The sequence below is a fragment of the Schistocerca nitens genome, chromosome 2, assembly GCF_023898315.1.
Source record: "Schistocerca nitens isolate TAMUIC-IGC-003100 chromosome 2, iqSchNite1.1, whole genome shotgun sequence".
NCBI classification, from domain to species: domain Eukaryota; kingdom Metazoa; phylum Arthropoda; class Insecta; order Orthoptera; family Acrididae; genus Schistocerca; species Schistocerca nitens.
The window spans coordinates 307,654,005-307,671,756 of NC_064615.1; the positions used below are offsets into that span (position 1 = coordinate 307,654,005).

Genomic DNA, 17,752 nt, shown 5'->3' on the forward strand with positions numbered 1-17,752 from the left:
GTTGTTGGTGTTGTGTACACAATCAGAGCAAGGGCAGTCCATCACAGACAGTTCAAATCTCTTCTTGACGAGGTAGGGGCAAACATGAAGATGTAATCTACCACAACAGTGTGAGGTGGTTGAGCTTGGGCAAAGTATTAAAAAGTGTCTGGGCATTACAGGATGAAGTTATTTTATTTCTGGACAATAAGGAGATATCTCACGATTTTGTTGCAAAAATAGGATGTGAAGAGTGTAGATATGAGATGATGTTTGCAGCTGATATTTTTGAAAAACCGAATGAGCTGAATGTGACATTGCAGGGAAAGGTGTTGTTTGCTCATGAAATGTGGACACATGTCAAAGCATTTAAAACAAAACTATGTCTGTTTGCAAGGCAAGCAAATGAAGGCAAATTTTGTCATTTCCCTTTACTAGGGAAACAGAAAGTACCTGGAAGTGTTTCAGCTAAGATTTGGAATTATCTGCAGAGTTTAGAGGCTGAGTTTAATACGAGATTTCAGGATTTCAAGAAAATTGAGCCTCAATTTAATGTTTTGTCGTATCCCATCACTGCTGATATTGACACTGCAACACAGGAGCTGCAACTTGAACTGATTGACATGTAGGCAGATCACGCAGTGAAAGAAATGTTTAGTGCTGTAACTTTAGTTGACGTTTATAAATATTTGTCAGCTGAAAAATGTCCATGTATCAAGAAATTTGCAGGCAAGATGTTCTCCATATTTGGATCGATGTATATTTGTGAACAAAGTTTTTCTTGCTCGAAAAATCAACAAGAGCAAATACCGAAGCTGTTTAACAGACAGTAATTTGCAGGCTGTGATGAGAATATCAATTAGCAATATGACTCCTGATTTCAAAAAAATTTTGCAAAATTGTGATAGGATGCATTTGTCAAATTAAACTTGTTTTAAAATTTAATGTACTTGGAGATGATATTAAATTAGCAAAATAAATGAAATTTAACACAACTATCTTATTTGAGGATGTCAGAAGGAAAGAGGTACAAGTGACTTCAGTCTTATCAAAATTATAAGAAGTATACTTATACCCGCTTTCTTCTGACTCTTTCATTTATATCTAATGATTTTTATGATATCTTTTATGAAGTGTAAAGCTAACTAATCAGTGCATTTTAACGCTTTCACTGCTACACCCAAAATTGCAACTCTGTGTGTGATATGTGATTAGAAATAAACAAAACTTGCATTTTCATAAAATTTTTGGGAATACTGCATATATATATATATATATATATATATATATATATATATATATATATATATATACTGCCAGTATATATACGGCATTAGAAGTGAAAGGTTTATAAGGTACGGCCCTCCACTAACCTCTGTGTTTATAATGTGGCCCCCGAGCCAAAACAATTGCCCACCCCTGTCCTAGATGAACTTCCTTATATGGGAATGTTGTTGAGCAGATAATCATGTTTTTTATGGCGGCACGTGCAACCATCCTGAAGCCGTTATCGTTGGTTTCTTCTTGCTTGCTTTACTTCCCTATCGTCGGAGACCCGTCACTTTCTTTTTCCTACTTTTGCGTTACAATAAACTATGAATACATGGATGTTCCTTTTTGGGACTTATTTATAAACACGATCTGGTTATTCACAAAAATCTTCGTTTTCGTCATCTGTCTTGTCTTCAGTAGGGGCATGGACATTGGTAAAGGTTGTCACAGCTTTTCTCCTTGATTGTAATGTATGACAAACGTTTGCTCAATGCTTCGAACTCTCTTATTTCGTTCACCGTGCTCTTACTGACTGCAATACCCATCCCAAATTGTCTACGATCCTCCTCCATATCCCATCTGCTTCGCATACCCTTTTGCCTATCCATCTAGTTTCCTATATTGCCGCTACAGCCATTTTATAATGTTATATTTCGGATGCAACAGTCACAGCAGCCCCAGGGCAGTAGAGAACGTTCCAGGCATCTATGATGAAACAGTTTATCCTTTTACGTAGCTGCGTTTGTCTTCCAGTTAACCTATGCGATGTGTGAAACTGATTTACTGGCTTTCTAACCCGATAAACTTTTTCTAGTGTAGTGTTATCAAGCCGATGGCCAACCTTCACCTGGCAGATCCGAGAACTCTTCTGTTGGGCTTGCCATACCCTGGACGAGAGGATCAGACTTAAGGAGCCAGTCATTGGCCCTCACCCTGTTCGACAAAGAACAGGATTCATTGGCTTCACATACGAATGACACGGCTGAAAAAAGCTTTATTTGTGTTTGGAAGGATATACCTATTCGACAGCAGTGTATCCCTAAAGACCTAGTATTCACTCACGTACTCTCCTTCCTCCTCATATGAGCTTCGGACTGCCTGTGACACTGTCTTGTCTCACCGATAGAGGAGCTGACTGTGTTTCGACGTTTCCCGCCTCCTAAACTGGTGAAGTACATGTTGGAAGGGAAACCAGGAGATGGAAAAGAATTGGAGGGAGGTGGAACATAAAGTCAATGAAGTGCTGTGAAGCACACTTTGTCTGACTCCTATGATGAAACCTGTAAAGTTATGTTAGACTAGTCACTAGCTATGCTACCGAAGGCATAGCTCTTAGCTTCCAAGGGACATACAAGCTCTCTAGCCCTCATCGTCAGTGCTACGATGAGGCAGTTCCTAATACGCAAATGGAATAGGAAAAGCCTGCTAATACAGATATGTTGTACCCTCCGTGATGCACTGTACAATTGTGTGCCCAGTGGCAGGAAGAACTCGGGCAGTGCGAAACGTACCTTTTGGGAGTGTGGCTGAGCAGGGCTTCGAGGCTCTTGAGGTAGGAGGGCACGGCCACGACGAGCACCTCGTCGCCGGAAACGGTGACGTGCGGCGGCAGCAGCGCCCGCAGGCACTCCAGCCACGGCACCGACGGGTAGTCACGCTGCAGCTGCTCCACAGTGCGCGGGTTGTACAGTCGCGTCTGGTTCAGTCGAGCCTCCTTTGGCAGTGACATCTGTGGGCCAATGGCGACCGTGTCAGGAGGACTACTCTTGTGCCCACTTCACCCTGTCAGACTTCAAGAAAATTGTAGCAATTACAGGTGAACAAAACATGTGTTACCTACAGATTAAAACTTAAGTAATTGCACAAAATTGAAGGAGATGGAATTTGGAACAGTCTAAAGAACTACTAATTGTGGATAATTTCAAAGGGAGCATGAAGCAACAACTGATTGAAATGGAGGAAAATAATGCAAGACAATTGGGTAGGTTTGAAGGATGAAATAGAGAAAGAAGTGGACAATCAAATACACAAGAAGGCAACGTTCAGTACAAATACTCGGTTAACACATGTGATACTGAACCTGATTGACGAAACGAGAAAATATAAAAATGAAGCAAACTAAGCACGCAAAAGGTGAAAACGGCACATAAAACAGGAATCTAAGCCATAGAGAAAAATGGCTAATCAAGAACACAGCGTAAGAACAGTCGCCGCAAAATGATCCAACTGACAAGCACCGGCGACGAGGGTCACACCCTGTCAAAGACAGTCGACTTTAATCCCATCAGCAATTGCTGCTGCCAGTGAAGACAGGTCCTCTGAACCAGTGCATGAGCAAATCTTGCAAAGGGATCTCCATGAAATTGACATTTGAAGCCTCTACTTCGCAATAGGTCACTGCTCACAGCGCCACGTGAATCTGCGTAAGCTCAGTGGCGTAAAGTGTGGTCCGCTGAGTCGCAGTTTCGCCTCTTTTTTCAAATGGGGCCAGGCGTCGTGTGAAGCGACGGTCCGAGAGGTGTTTCACGCGCAGTCTATGGAGTGTGGAGTCGGGATTGGAAATTCGAATCACGACGCTTATTTCAGCATTCTCGTTGACCAAGTTCTACCATTCCTTCTACATCTAAGAATTTTTCTAAATATTTCCTTAGTTAACAATGCCCAAAATACATAAAGGAAACCACGATGGATGTGTTCGAAACTTTTCTGCCGCACATCCAGAAATAGTGTGGTGAGCTTCACACGGAACCAACAAGAAAATCTACGATTTTTTGATACCCCAGGACGTGAATTTAAACTCTAGGAAGTTGTTTACTGCACTAAGTGTTTACACTATTACTAATTATAAATAAGCAAGACTGTAATGACTGTTGTCTTATAGAATTAACTTGTACATATCTTGTAACTAAATGAACCATGCAAGGTGTTACTGACTTACTCCATAGGCTTTACATGCATTATAATAATTCTAGGTTGTCTCTTCGGGTTTCCTACCGCATCCTAACATCAAAATGACTTGATAATTCGGCGAGCCATCTGTCCGCCATCTTGAGGGGTGACGCTGCTACTGCTGCTGCTGCTGTTGCTGAGTCCCACTGAAAACAGTGCCAAGGAGGGAAACCCTCGTCCTACATTGGGCTTCTATCCTACAACACTGCCGCCAGCTATGTATCGCACTGAAACTCTATTTTCAATCAAACGAAGGACGCGGGGTGAAATTTGACGAGACTGTGATATTTGTCGGTACGTGTGGATTCTGGGACACTGTTTATAAGGAGGCAAGTGAAATTACTTTGGCAGACAATTTCCGTAATAGGGACAAGGCTTTCCCTCTTCCTATCACTTAGAACCCTGTATCACTTCTTATGGCTTCCTGACAGTGCGTGGTTCTTTACCTTCTTAACAATTCCCTTCCATTCTGCCCTCTCGTTTACTCTCCCTCTCCATCCTCTGGTTCAAATGCCTCTGAGCACTATGGGACTTAACATCTGAGGTCATCAGTCCCCTAGAACTTAGAACTACCTAAACCTAACTAACCTCACACACATCCATGCCCGAGGCAAGATTCGAACTTGCGACCGTAGCTATCTCGTGGTTCCAGACTGAAGCGCCTACAACCGCTCGGTCATAGCGGCCGGCATTCTCTGGTTTCTGGGGTGTGATGTTTTCTTCCACGTCGTCCAGCCATCGTTTACGTGGTCTACCTTTTAATTCTCTTCCTGTCGGTTTCCACTGGAAGACCTTCTGTATAGTTACTGTGTTCTCCATCCTCACCTCATGTCCCAGACAGGCATTCTATTACTTTTAATTAGCCTTACAATATCAGCTCCTTGTCTGAGACGATGCAGCTCATAATTGGTCCTTGCTGTCGAGGTACAATCATTATTTTGGAACCCTCAATAAATTTTCCGTAGTTTTCCTCTTTCAAATTCAGAGTTCTTTTCCATCTTTGTTGATTAGTATGCTCGCTTCACATCCATATGTAACAACTGCCCTAATCATAATCTTATGTATAATCAATTTTAGCTGTTAGTTTACCATTCTAGACGTCATTAGCTTTCCAAAGTACGATAATAACTATTACCCTTAAAATGCGAGTTTTTGTGTCAGTACACATGGAACATACTTTGTTAATATTAGCCACTAGGTACTCAAAATCCTCGACATACTGAAAATTAAAACATACTGCTGGCCAATTGTCCAAGTTATTGACCCCTGTCCTACAGATTTTCATGTATTTAGTTCTTGATTCATTAATTTCTGGTCCTATATGCTAAGAGCCTTCTTTCAGTTCTACCACTACTCTCTCTAATGACATCCTTCGTCTACTAACAACTGCATCATCATGCGTATATGCAGCCAGCTGTGTGATCCTTATTCCTATGTGTCCAAATATTTGCAATTTTCGTATAATTGCTCCGAAGTTCAAGCTGTAACTCCTTTATTGATAATGAAACAGTCGGTTAATTTCCCATCCGCTCTCACCATTCCCTTGGTACCTGCCAAGATTGTCTTAGTATTAGAAATATATTTGGATGGTATGCCAAGGAGTATTACACTACAGGCCATTAAAATTGCTTCACCAAGAAAAAATGCAAATGATAAACTGGTATTCATTGAACAAATATATTATACTAGAACTGACATGTGATCACATGTTCACGCAATTTGGTTGCATAGATCCTGAGAAATCAGTACCCAGAACAACCACCTCTGGCCGTAATAACGGCCTTGATACGCCTGGGCATTGAGTCAAACAGAGCTTGGATGGCGTGTACAAGTACAGCTGCCCATGCAGCTTCAACACGATACCACGGTTCATCAAGAGTAGTTACTGGCGTATTGTGACGAGCCAGTTGCTCGGCCACCATTGACCAGACGTTTTCAATTGGTGAGAGATCTGGAGAATGTGTTGGCCAGGGCAGCAGTCGAACATTTTCTGTATCCAGAAAGGCCTGTACAGGACCTGGAGAATGCGGTCGTGAATTATCCTGCTGAAATGTAGGGTTTCGTAGGGATCGAATGAAGGGTGGATCCACAGGTCGTAACACATGTAACGTCCACTGTTCAAAGTGCCGTCAATGCGAACAAGAGGTGACCGAGACGTGTAAGCAATGGCACCCCATATCATCACGCCGGGTGATACGCCAGTATGGCGATGACGAATACACGCTTCCAATGAGCGGTCACCGCGATGTCGCCAAACGCGCATGCGACCATCATGATGCTGTAAACAGAATCTGGATTCATCCGAAAAAAATGACATTTTGCCATTCGTGCACCCAGGTTCGTCGTTGAGTACACCATCGCAGGCGCTCCTGTCTGTGATGCAGCGTCAAGGGTAACCGCAGCCATGGTCTCCGAGCTGATAGTCCATGCTTTTGCAAACGTCGTCGAACTGTTCGTGCAGATGGTTGTTGTCTTGCAAACCTCCCCATCTGTTGACTCAGGGATCGAGACGTGACTGCACGATCTGTCATCTCGACTGCTAGTGATAAGAGGCTGTTGGGACCCAGCACGGCGTTCCGTTTTACCCTCCTGAACCCACCGATTCCATTTCTGCTAACAGTCATTGGATCTCGACCAACGCTACGATAAAGAGCAATCGCGATAGGCTATAATCCGACCTTTACCAAAGTCGGAAACGTGATGGTAGCATTTCTCCTCCTTACACGAAGCATCACAACAACTTTTCACCAGACAACGCCGGTCAACTGCTGTTTGTGTATGAGAAACCGGTTGGAAACTTTCCACGTGTCAGCACGTTGTAGGTGTCGCCACCGGCGCCAACCTTGTGTGAATGCTCTGAAAAGCTAATCATTTGTATATCACAGCATCTTCTTCCTGTCGGTTAAATTTCGCGTCTGTAGCACGTCATCTTCATGGTGTAGCAATTTTAATGGCCAGTAGTGTATATCTTCTAACATGTCTTCCGTATTTATACTCCGAAGAACTGGTTGAATTCCACGTAGATACTGTTGATTACTACATTATATTCAAATGTTTATCCTGTATTTGACGTCGTACGAATATTTGGTCAGCGGGTCGAGCCTTTCAGCCTATATCCACACACACTCAATCACCCATTTTTTCCTCTATTTGTCTCTGTACGCATATTTGGTCCACAGTTGGTCCACTGGTCCTGTAGCAACATTGATAATCAACCAATGTATCTCCTACATATGCAGCTTGTCTGTTATATAGGATTTTGGATAAAACCTTATGTGTCACATTCAACAGAGGGATCCCTATGCTGTTAGAGCAACATACCTTGTCACGTTTCCTATATATGGACTGGATTACACCTGTAGTCCAGTCTTCTGGAATTCTTTCTTGATTCCCGATTAAAGAGAAAAGTTTATGTATCGTTTGCGTAAAGTAATGCTTCATCCCTTTAGCGGTTCGGCAATTATTCCGTCATTTCCTGGAGATCTGTGATTTTTTTTCACAATTCACCACCATCTGTGCATCTGCAAGAGTAGGCTCTTCTGTTTTCGATTCTACTGTACGGTATAACTCTTGCAGACATCCTCCAGCATTTCTTTGAAATATATTCACCATATGTTCATTACTTTCTCCTTTTCTGTCAGCACGTTTCCATCTTCATCCTTGCACCCTATTGTTTTAATCTCTATCGTTGTGTTCCTTCTTTTAACTTCTCATAAAACTTTACACTATTATAATGGTCTTTCACGTCTTCTATCATTCTTTTTAAGGCTTTTCTTTTCTTTCTTCTGCATACCCTCGCCTTTTGTACCCTCTTTTCAATATGCACAGCCTGGTTAACTCTTGTATTTCGCTGGTGACGTTTTAGTCTTGCTTATTTCTTCTGTTGCACAACCTGTGTACATTCTGGAAGATTGGGTACCTAAACCCAGTGAGAGGGGGGATCAAGGCAGAGGAGAGCGGGAGAAATTGTAATCTGAACAACAAGAGGTTGAGCCGAGTGCCAGCATCCCTGCCTTGGAAGTAATATTGCTGGGAATAACTTAAGAGAAAGAGCCGAACTGTCCTCCCAAAGACAAAGTGAGTTAAAGAGTAAGGATGTGACAAGGACTGTTAAATTTGGTACATGCCTCCCTGCTGCCAGGAGCAATGAACTGCGTAGCTGAAGAAGTGTTGAATTATGGATCAGGGTAGAAGAAACTTTCTACGCCCATTTTGGCAAGGAAAGCTTGCTTGATTAAATGAACACTAATGATCTGAGATTTGCCAAGTTCGCAGCTTCCAATCGTCTTAAAGCAGTAATCACGTGGCTCTGAAGTAAAAATTACTCACAAAATGATCTGGAAAATTCCAGGAACGAATGAGACAAAGAAAATTGACGATATATTGCTATCCAATCGATGGGCAAATGACACAGAAAATGTACGCACGTTTCAGGGAGGAAGTTAAGACTTGGTACACTACCTCATAGCTGAAAAAGTGAGGTAGAGGATTTCTGTGTCATATAAAGGGAAAACTAGGGGAATTAGCATTCTCTGAAAGGAGCCTAATTGGTGCATAACCTAGATCGGAAATCTTGCTTTTATTAAGTGATTTAATGTGCTTCACTACTCCGAGGATATCTACCTCTAAGTTACTCATGTTGGCATCTGTTGAGAGCTCTATTGTGATATCTTCTTTTCTTGATGTCGATATGTACTCCTTCTCAACAGTTGCTGGTTTCTATTTGCTTTCGCTTCGTTTTAGGATAATCCTATTATTGAACCGTTCTAAGTAAGTCACTCTCTGCTCTTCTTTCCTATTTTAAAGAAATCCTACTTTCGATAAACCGTCATCTGCTGCTGTTAATATCACTCTATATGTCTGTTCGATCAGAAATCCTTGTCTTTTGATTTTACTATACTTGCACCCACTGTTTCTTGATTGAATCTTTGCAATTTTGAGATTACCTTGCCTACCACATTCCATGCCTCGAATCGTAGAATGTTGCCCTTTTTCTAGTTATTCCATCTTTTTCTAATAGCTACACCCCCTTTCAGTCCTCTCTGACAGACGAATGGGTAGCTAATCTAGAACCTTTGACATTTGAAAGATCATTACTACACTTTTTCATTTACAGACCTACGCCATAAGAGTACGCAGTGTTTGTTTATGATGTAGTGGCTGCCGTTACCTTCTGCATCTTTATGTTATTGGAAATTGGTGATTCTTTCGCTTTTGGGTACAGTTTCGCACATAAAGGGCCACAGTGTGCCTCACACCTTTCGCTGTTCCTCTCTCCTCTCTGACAAGGCCGTTGGCAGAACTGCGGTGACTCCTTACGCCATAAATATTCAGCCAGCATTGTCGATGACTATAACTCATAATTGAAGCAGTGACTGCGCTCAAACCGAGGACCCGGTTTTGATTAGTACTCAAGTCACTACCGCCAGACCACAGTGACCATCGTGTGGCTGTGTTTACACGAGGGCAGCGCCGTCACCGCCTGCACCGCCTGCTGCTGTGTGGCGTGCTCTCCAGTCTCGTGTCTCTTAATTCCACCGCCCGTCGTTGTCCTCAGAGAATCACAGTGAGTGACTTGAAGTAATGTATATTTACAGTTCCCTCTTCGAATTAATACCTGCAACAGGACTCAAAGTTTCACATACCTCTCTGGAACACAGTATTTAGTACATGGACATTGGTCAGACGACACATCATCAGCGTTCATATTCGGTGTCTGTGTTCCTGAAAAACGAGTGGGTCCATGGTTCCAATGTAAAGACTCCACTTATTATGTTGTCATGATTTTCTAACGTACGATACTGCAACCTTGATTTTAATGGAAACTCTTCAAAGTTGTTTCTGATTTAGGAATTATTCAGACCTGTTTGAGGTTGGCATGACTGTGAATCAAACTGTACCCTTAACCACCTAATGTGCCATATACTCACGTTGGCCAGAGCTATCTCAAACTCGAGAGACTGCCTGAGCTCGCGCTCAGCGCGTGTCCTCTCGGCGCCCAGCAGAACTGCCAGGTCGACCTGGTACTGGTAGTAGGCGTCCACCCGCTTGTCCGAGAGACCCTTCAGCAGGAACTCGCGGCTCAGACCCAGCGATGCCTGGTCCAGCTGCAGAGACACAAGGGATAGGGTTACCACGTATTACAGTTAGAGGAAGGGAGACGGACATCTGGAGAGAGGAGGTGGCATGGAGAAAGAGGTAATTAAATAAAGGAAGACCTAGCGAGAGAGTGAGAGAGAGAGAGAGAGAGAGAGAGAGAGAGGGGGGAGGGAGGGAGGGAGAGGAGGATGAAGTAAGAGACAGTGAGGCAGAGTGAGGGTATAGATGGAATAAAATGGCTCTGAGCACTACGGGACTGAACTGCTGAGGTCATTAGTCCCCTAGAACTTAGAACTAGTTAAACCTAACTAACCTAAGGACATCACAAACATCCATGCCCGAGGCAGGATTCGAACCTGCGACCGTAGCGGTCTTGCGGTTCCAGACTGCAGCGTCTTTAACCGCACGGCCACTTCGGCCGGCTATAGACGGAATATCATTAACGTGAGAGTGATATAAAGGACGAGACAAGAGATGCTGACAGAAAGAAAAACAGAGAGAGAGAGAGAGAGAGAGAGAGAGAGATGACAATGGAACACACTGACAGGAAGTGGTAGATGAAAGAAACAGAGAGAGAAAAAGAGAGAGAGATGACAAGGAAGAGACAAACACACGGATTGGGATTAATAGGAAGAATGAGGGTGCAGGTGAAAGAAACCGAGAGAGAGAAAGGGAGAGAGAGGGGAGAGAGACAGAGAGAAAAAAAGGACAGGCAGTGAGAGTAAGAGAAGAGAATAAATCGACAGGGAGAGAAAGAACAAATGCTACAGGGATGAAGGGATGAATACTGAAAGGAAGTAGCATAGGAAGAGCGATAGAAAAAAAAAAAAAACAGAGTGAAAGGAAGGAACAGACACAGCGAGACAGATTAAGAGAGACAGAGAGAGAGATAGAGAACGAAAAACAGGAAGGGAGGAAGGAAGATGAGGTTAAACGTCCCGTCGACATAGAGATCATTAGAGACAGAGCACAATCTCAGATTGCGTCAAGCATGGGGAGGAAATCAGCTGCCCCGTCAAAGGAACCATCCCAGCATTGGTTTGGAGTGATTTGGGAAAATCATGGAAAACCTAAACCTGTATAGCTGGACAGGGATTGAACCATCGTCCTCCCGAATGCAATCCAGTGTGCTAACCACTGCGCCACCTTGCTTGGTGAGAACAGAACGGGAGAGATAGAGAGTGACAGAAGGAAAGTGACGAAGTGTGGATCAAACACAGAGTGAGGAAATTGAGGAAAGAGAGCGAGATTAAGAGAAAGGAGGATAGTGAGATGAAAAGAGAGAAAAAGAGTCAAAGAGTAAGGGGGGGGGGGGAGGGTGAGACTGAGCTGACAGAGCAACACAGTGGGACACACACACATACATACACAGTCGACAATCCTTGCTCATATGGCTCACATGAATAGAACTTTGAGAAGTACACATTTAGTTCGACCCCTATGTGAAATACAGTTTATCATCTACTAGACAGGTTTAATCCAATTCTCAGACATTCTGACGATACTTTATCATCTCTAGACGCAAATACATTGGACTGCAGTGTTTGGGGTACTTACATGCATGTAATGTTGCGTGGAGTTGCGCACATCAGGTTTCACTTGGAACTTAATGAAGTAATCGATGCTGAAGCCGGCTCTGCGGAAGCGGTAGATGCTGTGCAGCCAATCAAAGCTCGTCTCGTCCCAAGAGTCGCCCTCTACAGCAGGCCAGCCGCCTAGCTCGTCCTTCAGGACCCTCTGGAGTGGCTCCAGGCCGCGGGACTCGATCCGTTCTGATGGCACCCGCAGGGTATCGTCAAATAATTGGACCTGTAATGTACTTTCCAGCGACCATCTCGTACTCCATATCGCACATCTGAGGATTAACTAGAGACCATTTACTGGAAAACTTCATGTGAACAAGGAGACGTTGGAATACTGGACTCAAACTGTGGCACACTGATCATAGAGAATGTATAGTACACAATAAAATCAGTGTCTTTGTTAGGAAATGGTCAGTTTCCATGCAAGAGGCCATTCTGTTCTTACTCTATGGCTCTATACACAGTAAATTCCCATGGAATGAAGGTGTTCAGGTGGTTTCTCCATAGATATTTGCCAAGATATCTAGTGGAGGTGTCCCAGTTTGTTCCCTCATTGACAGCTGCTAAGGTGTATTGAGGAGGTATTCCAACTGGTCCCACTATGACAGATACCACAGTGTGTAAAGATGTATGAAGAGGGTCTTAAAGTGGTCCATCCTCATACCTAGAGGAGCTGTTCCAAGTCATCTTCAAGAAAAGCTACCATGGTATCCATACTAGGCATCCAAAACGAACTCTCTCCCTCGTGCTCCACGTCCCAGAGAGTGGGTTCCATCGCTTGCTCTCCTGATGTCTAGGGGTGGTGATCTACATTAGCTTTAGGAAGGCTGTCATAGTACCTACAGATGGTGTTCCAAGTAGTCTCCAAAGGACAGCTCTTATACTACATAAAGGAGGCGTTCAAAGCAACATCAAGGATGGCTGCTCTGGTATCTAATGGAAGTGTTCGGAAACTCATGTTGCAATGTATATAGAAGAGGAGTTCCAAATGGTTCCCAAGAATGTCTCGCATGGTATCTGATCCCATGCCTACAAGTTGGTGTTTATATAACAGAATCGCAGTCGCGCCCTCAAAAGGAAACCTTCTGATGATTCCTTACGCATTGCTGTATTTCATTTTAATTTTCGTTAAATGAGTTCCCTCAGTCCTTTTTCGAAATTCGTCTATGTCCTATTACACACGGAATCTCTTCTGACACCTCAAGAAAGCAGCCTTTGCTGTAACGAAGACATAAACCTCAATATTGGTTGTTTTGGTAGGGGAGAAGTGTAAAGGAACATTTTAAAAAAAGCATCCTACATACACGTCCCCTGTTCTCATCATCTTCTCGATAGCACCAGAAGCTGTTGAGATCATTGGTGGTAGAAAAGTGAGGCACGGTTTTTTTTTTTTTTACTCTTATTTCGTTCCCACAAAGGAAGCAGACTGGCCGAAGAATATTAAAGCTCCTTGGCTGTACAGTTTATTAAAATTTTAACTAATTAAACCAAGCTTTGAAAGGAGAAAAAATAAATAGAGTGTATTCTATAAAACAGGTGATCTGATGACAAAACTGCAATGGCAAGTCAATAAGTAAATGCATTTTCTCTTCCTCTCCACACTTCTTGAGCACAGACTCAAAAATCGCACGATATTTTCACTCTTGCTCTTGTGCTTTAGCCATTCTGACTAGTGAATACTGCATTTAGTAATGGCAGTCATTTCACAGCATTCTATTACAAGTGACCCGTTGTCCGTGTGCACCATGGAAGAAATGAGGGGAGTAGGTTCTTTCTTGTACTCCAAAGGAACCGAAGTTGAAGAAACTACTCTCAGTATGCAGCTACAGTATGGTGAGAGCTGTCCCACAATTAACGAACGAAAAATTATGAGTAGATAACAGTGGGTTTGCAGTTAAATGTTTGTGATGAAGAGCGTTCGGGTAGGCGATGAGTTTTGCAAATGAACAGTACCATTGGGGTAGCTGTGCGCATGATTATTCATAGTCCTAGCGCCACAGTCGATGAAACAGCAATTCAACTCTTACAACAGTCGTCAAATTGCGAAACTGTCGTCAAGTCTGTATCTTTTGCGTACCATATCAACTGACAGACAAACAGAAACAAGAAGGTTGAAATCGTTTTTATGTTGTTTTGAAGAGGGAGACTTGTTCAGTGGCGTAGTAACCGTTGGTGAGACAGTGTCCATCACTACGGAACACAGAGAAAACGGCTGTGCATAGGCATCCCCTTTGACGAGTGCAGACCAATTTAGAAACCTAGTTTCTACAGGAAATTTGAAGACAACAGTGCTTTGAGATGTGAAAGGTCCACTGATGACTCACTGCACTCCTAAAAGTAAACAGTGAACAGTGAAAGTTACTATGAGCTACGGCGCGATCTGAAACCCAAAATCAAAATGCAGAGGAGAGAGAAGTTCTCAAAACGTGTGATTTTGCTTGAGGAGAATACGCGCCCTCATATGGTTGGGAAAGTAATCCAGTCCATTCAAAATTTTGAGCTGCTGGAACATTGTAAGATCCTGTCTGAGCTCTAAGTGATTTTCACCTTTTTCGTCAATCTTCATGTTTTCGACGGTTGATGAGATTGCAGAGGTGGTTCAAGAGTGGATGAGCACAAAGCCCAAAACTTTACTTAAGATGGAATTAGCAAGCCTATCAAGAGATCCACCAAGTGCATAGAAGTTGAGAGATTACGGAGACAAGTGATGTTACAAAGTTGTTTTTTGAATTAGACAGTTCCCTTTACAAAACTGTCTTCACTTTTTGCCTCTCTCTAGTAGTTATGGCATATATGTTCTGTTGGATGGTGGTAATGTCCCTTCGGTAAGGTGGCTGGAAAGCACAAATCAGAGGCTTCAGGACCAGCTCCAAGCAGACAAGTGGATAGAATTGGATCATGAGGTCATGAGGATGAAACTGGAAGTGATACGTAGGTGGAGAGCTAATATAACGGGAAATCTGTCGGGTCTTATTTTAAGGGCTTCAGTAGCGGGACAGGGTGTGATTGTGCATGTGAGGGTGTTGGTGGAGGATTTGAGACACAGTGGAATGTAGGGTGGTGGTAGTCGGATCAAAAAGGGCGTGTAAGAGGTGAGAAAGTAAAATAGTGCTCAGTCACTTCAAAGATGGAAACTAACTCTTGCATCTGAGTAGCAAGTGAAATGGTATCAAAATACAGCACTTGGACTCTGGCAGCGGATAATTCTTTAATTCTTGCTGGAATGAGACTCACTCTTGTTTGTGCAAGCGGTGTGGAGGTTGCGTGCCAGCTGTAAGCTCCTGGGGACCACTGCTTGGGTCTCCTCCTCTTCTATGGCGTTGCGCAGCTTCTCCTGGAGCTCTTCTCTCAGATCCAAGAAGGTGCTCACTACTGACTTGTCATCCGGGATGTTAGTGGTGCGCAGGTAGTTGCCACACGCATACTGGTAGAAGTCGTCACAGGGTTCGACGGATGGGTCCAGTTTGCTGAGCACCTCGGACGCTACCCAGGGAGACATTACACTGTTAATCACTTGCTGACCTTGCATCACTTTACACAGATTTACTGAGTGGGACAGCAGTAAGTTTTAGAGAGGGCCACTTTCCTGAGTGGAAAGGTATGATATGTATATTTTAGAACAATTCAATAATTAATGAAATATTTTAAGCATGTTGTGCACTGTACTTGTACAGCTGTTCGTAGTTCAGGTAATGCCTCAATAATAAGACTTTAATTCACTATTGGTACTGCTCATGAAAAGATCATCAGTCGACATGTGCTTGCACCTTTGGGCATTTCTTTTGCACACATCAAAACAGTTTTGGAGCATGTCACACTGTGTCTAAATTAACAGTACAGTTCCGCTTTCTGCCTCTTTCACACACACACACACACACACACACACACACACACACACCCCTATACACACACACATATGCCCACAAGTAGGAATACAATGGCAATTAGGAATACAGTTTGTCCTTGAATGTGGTCATTGACCTTGAAAAACCTTATGTAGTCAACGACGATGAACTGTTGGACTGATGCTAAATGTATAAGATCATAATCCCTTTCTCGCCTCCCTACTGTTCTATACTCCTTTCCCCTCTCCCTATCCTCTCACTACCCTCCTCTATCTATCTCACACCCTCCTCTAATCACAAGCCAGTATTATATAAGCAGTAAAAACGAAATAGCCACCCACAGTCCAATATTTTACATGCCATTACAGCGAAACAGCCAATAAGAGCGTATCACACCTCGTTCTGTGAACTTCTCACTTAGTAACGAGTAGAGTTCAGCATTTATATTCCACTTGATTTAAGCTGCAATGGACTCTCAAATTACGTTCATACACACTTAAATTTTCGGTATTATTTATTAAAATATATGTGGCTCACTTATTGACGCTAATGATCTAACTAACAGTTTAAGACACACTTTCGAGCGTGTTAAGGTCAACCTTAGTACACCGCTTGGTTCAAGGAGTAAGAGACCCTCAAATTAAAAGCCAGAGTCTTATAACCACTTTTAAAATGTCTGTCGTACTTATCAAAATCTGTAAAGACATTAACATCAATGATGTAAATTTCGGGTTATGAGGCACATAAAACGTGAATGTGGACTCTCAAATTAAGTACTGTAATGGTACTTCCACATCTAAATTGTCTGTATTAGACTGTTCTATAAAAGACCAACAGGCCTTTTAACATTAGACAGTATGGTCTTTCTGTGCTAGTAGTGTGAATGGCTGAAAGCATGGGAAACGACAGCTGTCACTTCTCCCAAGGACATGCCGTTGTATTGTATAGTTAAATCATGATGACATCACCCTGTGCAAAATATTCCGGACGTAAAATAGTCCCCACATGGATCTCCAGGTGGGAACTACTCAGGAAGATAGCGTCATCAGGGAAAACAAAATTAACATTTTGTGAATGAGATTGTGGAATGTTGTATCTCTTAATCAGCCAGTTATGTTAGGAAATCTATATACAGAAACAAATAGTTTGAAGCTAAGCATAGTAAGGAGTAGTGAAGTTCACTGCCAGGATGAACAGGACTTCTGCTCAGGTGAGTGCAGGGTTACAAATACAAAATCAAACACAAGTAATTAGATATGTTGAGTAGGGTACTAAGAACAGGTAGTGAACACATTATTGTAGCAAAATACACACACCCAGCAGAGTCGTACAGTTTTATATGTTATACAACTCTGCAGATAATGAATAAACTGAAGTAATATACGGGTGATCTGTATTGTGATGGGTGACTGGGATTCGGTAGTAGGAGGAGGAACAGAAGGAAAAGTAGTAGGAGGATATGGACGAGGGGGAAGGAATGATAGAATAAGCCACCTGGTAGTATTTTTTGCAGAGAATAATATAATCATCACTAACAACTGATTTAAGAATAATGAATGAAGGCTGTCTACATTGAAGAGACCTGGTGAGCTTGGTAGGTTTCAGACTGATTATATAATGTTAAGACAAAGAATTCGGAAATAAACTTTAAACTGTATGACTGCCAGAAGCCAGGTGTGCTGTGAAGACTACCAATTGCAAGTCATGTGCTCCGAGAGTGTGCAATTGAGAGTGACGCTAACTAAAACGCCCCAGATCAAGTAAAATGATAAATTAATCCCGTGAAGATAATAGGCTACTTGAAAAACCAACCGCTCCGCACGATGGACACGTAATCTGATAAGATCCTGACCTCGTCAGGGACCTCGCCTATTGCTTTTGATTGGAGGACCTGGGCATTTCAGTGCAATTATTTACTTCAATTGTTGCTGAATGATAGCATTTCATCTGATGGACATAATATCTATAAGAACACTATGCAATTTACTCTCAACACATTAACGTCGATATTACAAACGCCGGCCG

At 42.7% G+C, this 17,752-nt stretch overlaps 1 protein-coding gene across 3 annotated transcripts in view; it reads right to left on the reverse strand.

Moving 5' to 3' along the window:
* The window catches only part of LOC126236074 (neprilysin-2-like), a 213,838-nt gene that overhangs the window by 114,505 nt on the left and 81,581 nt on the right, over window positions 1-17,752 (reverse strand). For all 3 annotated transcript variants that reach the window (XM_049945133.1, XM_049945132.1, XM_049945134.1), the window contains exons 4-7: window positions 15,117-15,365; window positions 11,857-12,071; window positions 10,131-10,307; window positions 2,763-2,980 (exon numbers count right to left, since the gene is read on the reverse strand). In XM_049945133.1, the coding sequence (XP_049801090.1) occupies window positions 2,763-2,980; window positions 10,131-10,307; window positions 11,857-12,071; window positions 15,117-15,365 (859 nt within the window). The remainder of the gene's footprint in view (window positions 1-2,762; window positions 2,981-10,130; window positions 10,308-11,856; window positions 12,072-15,116; window positions 15,366-17,752) is intronic.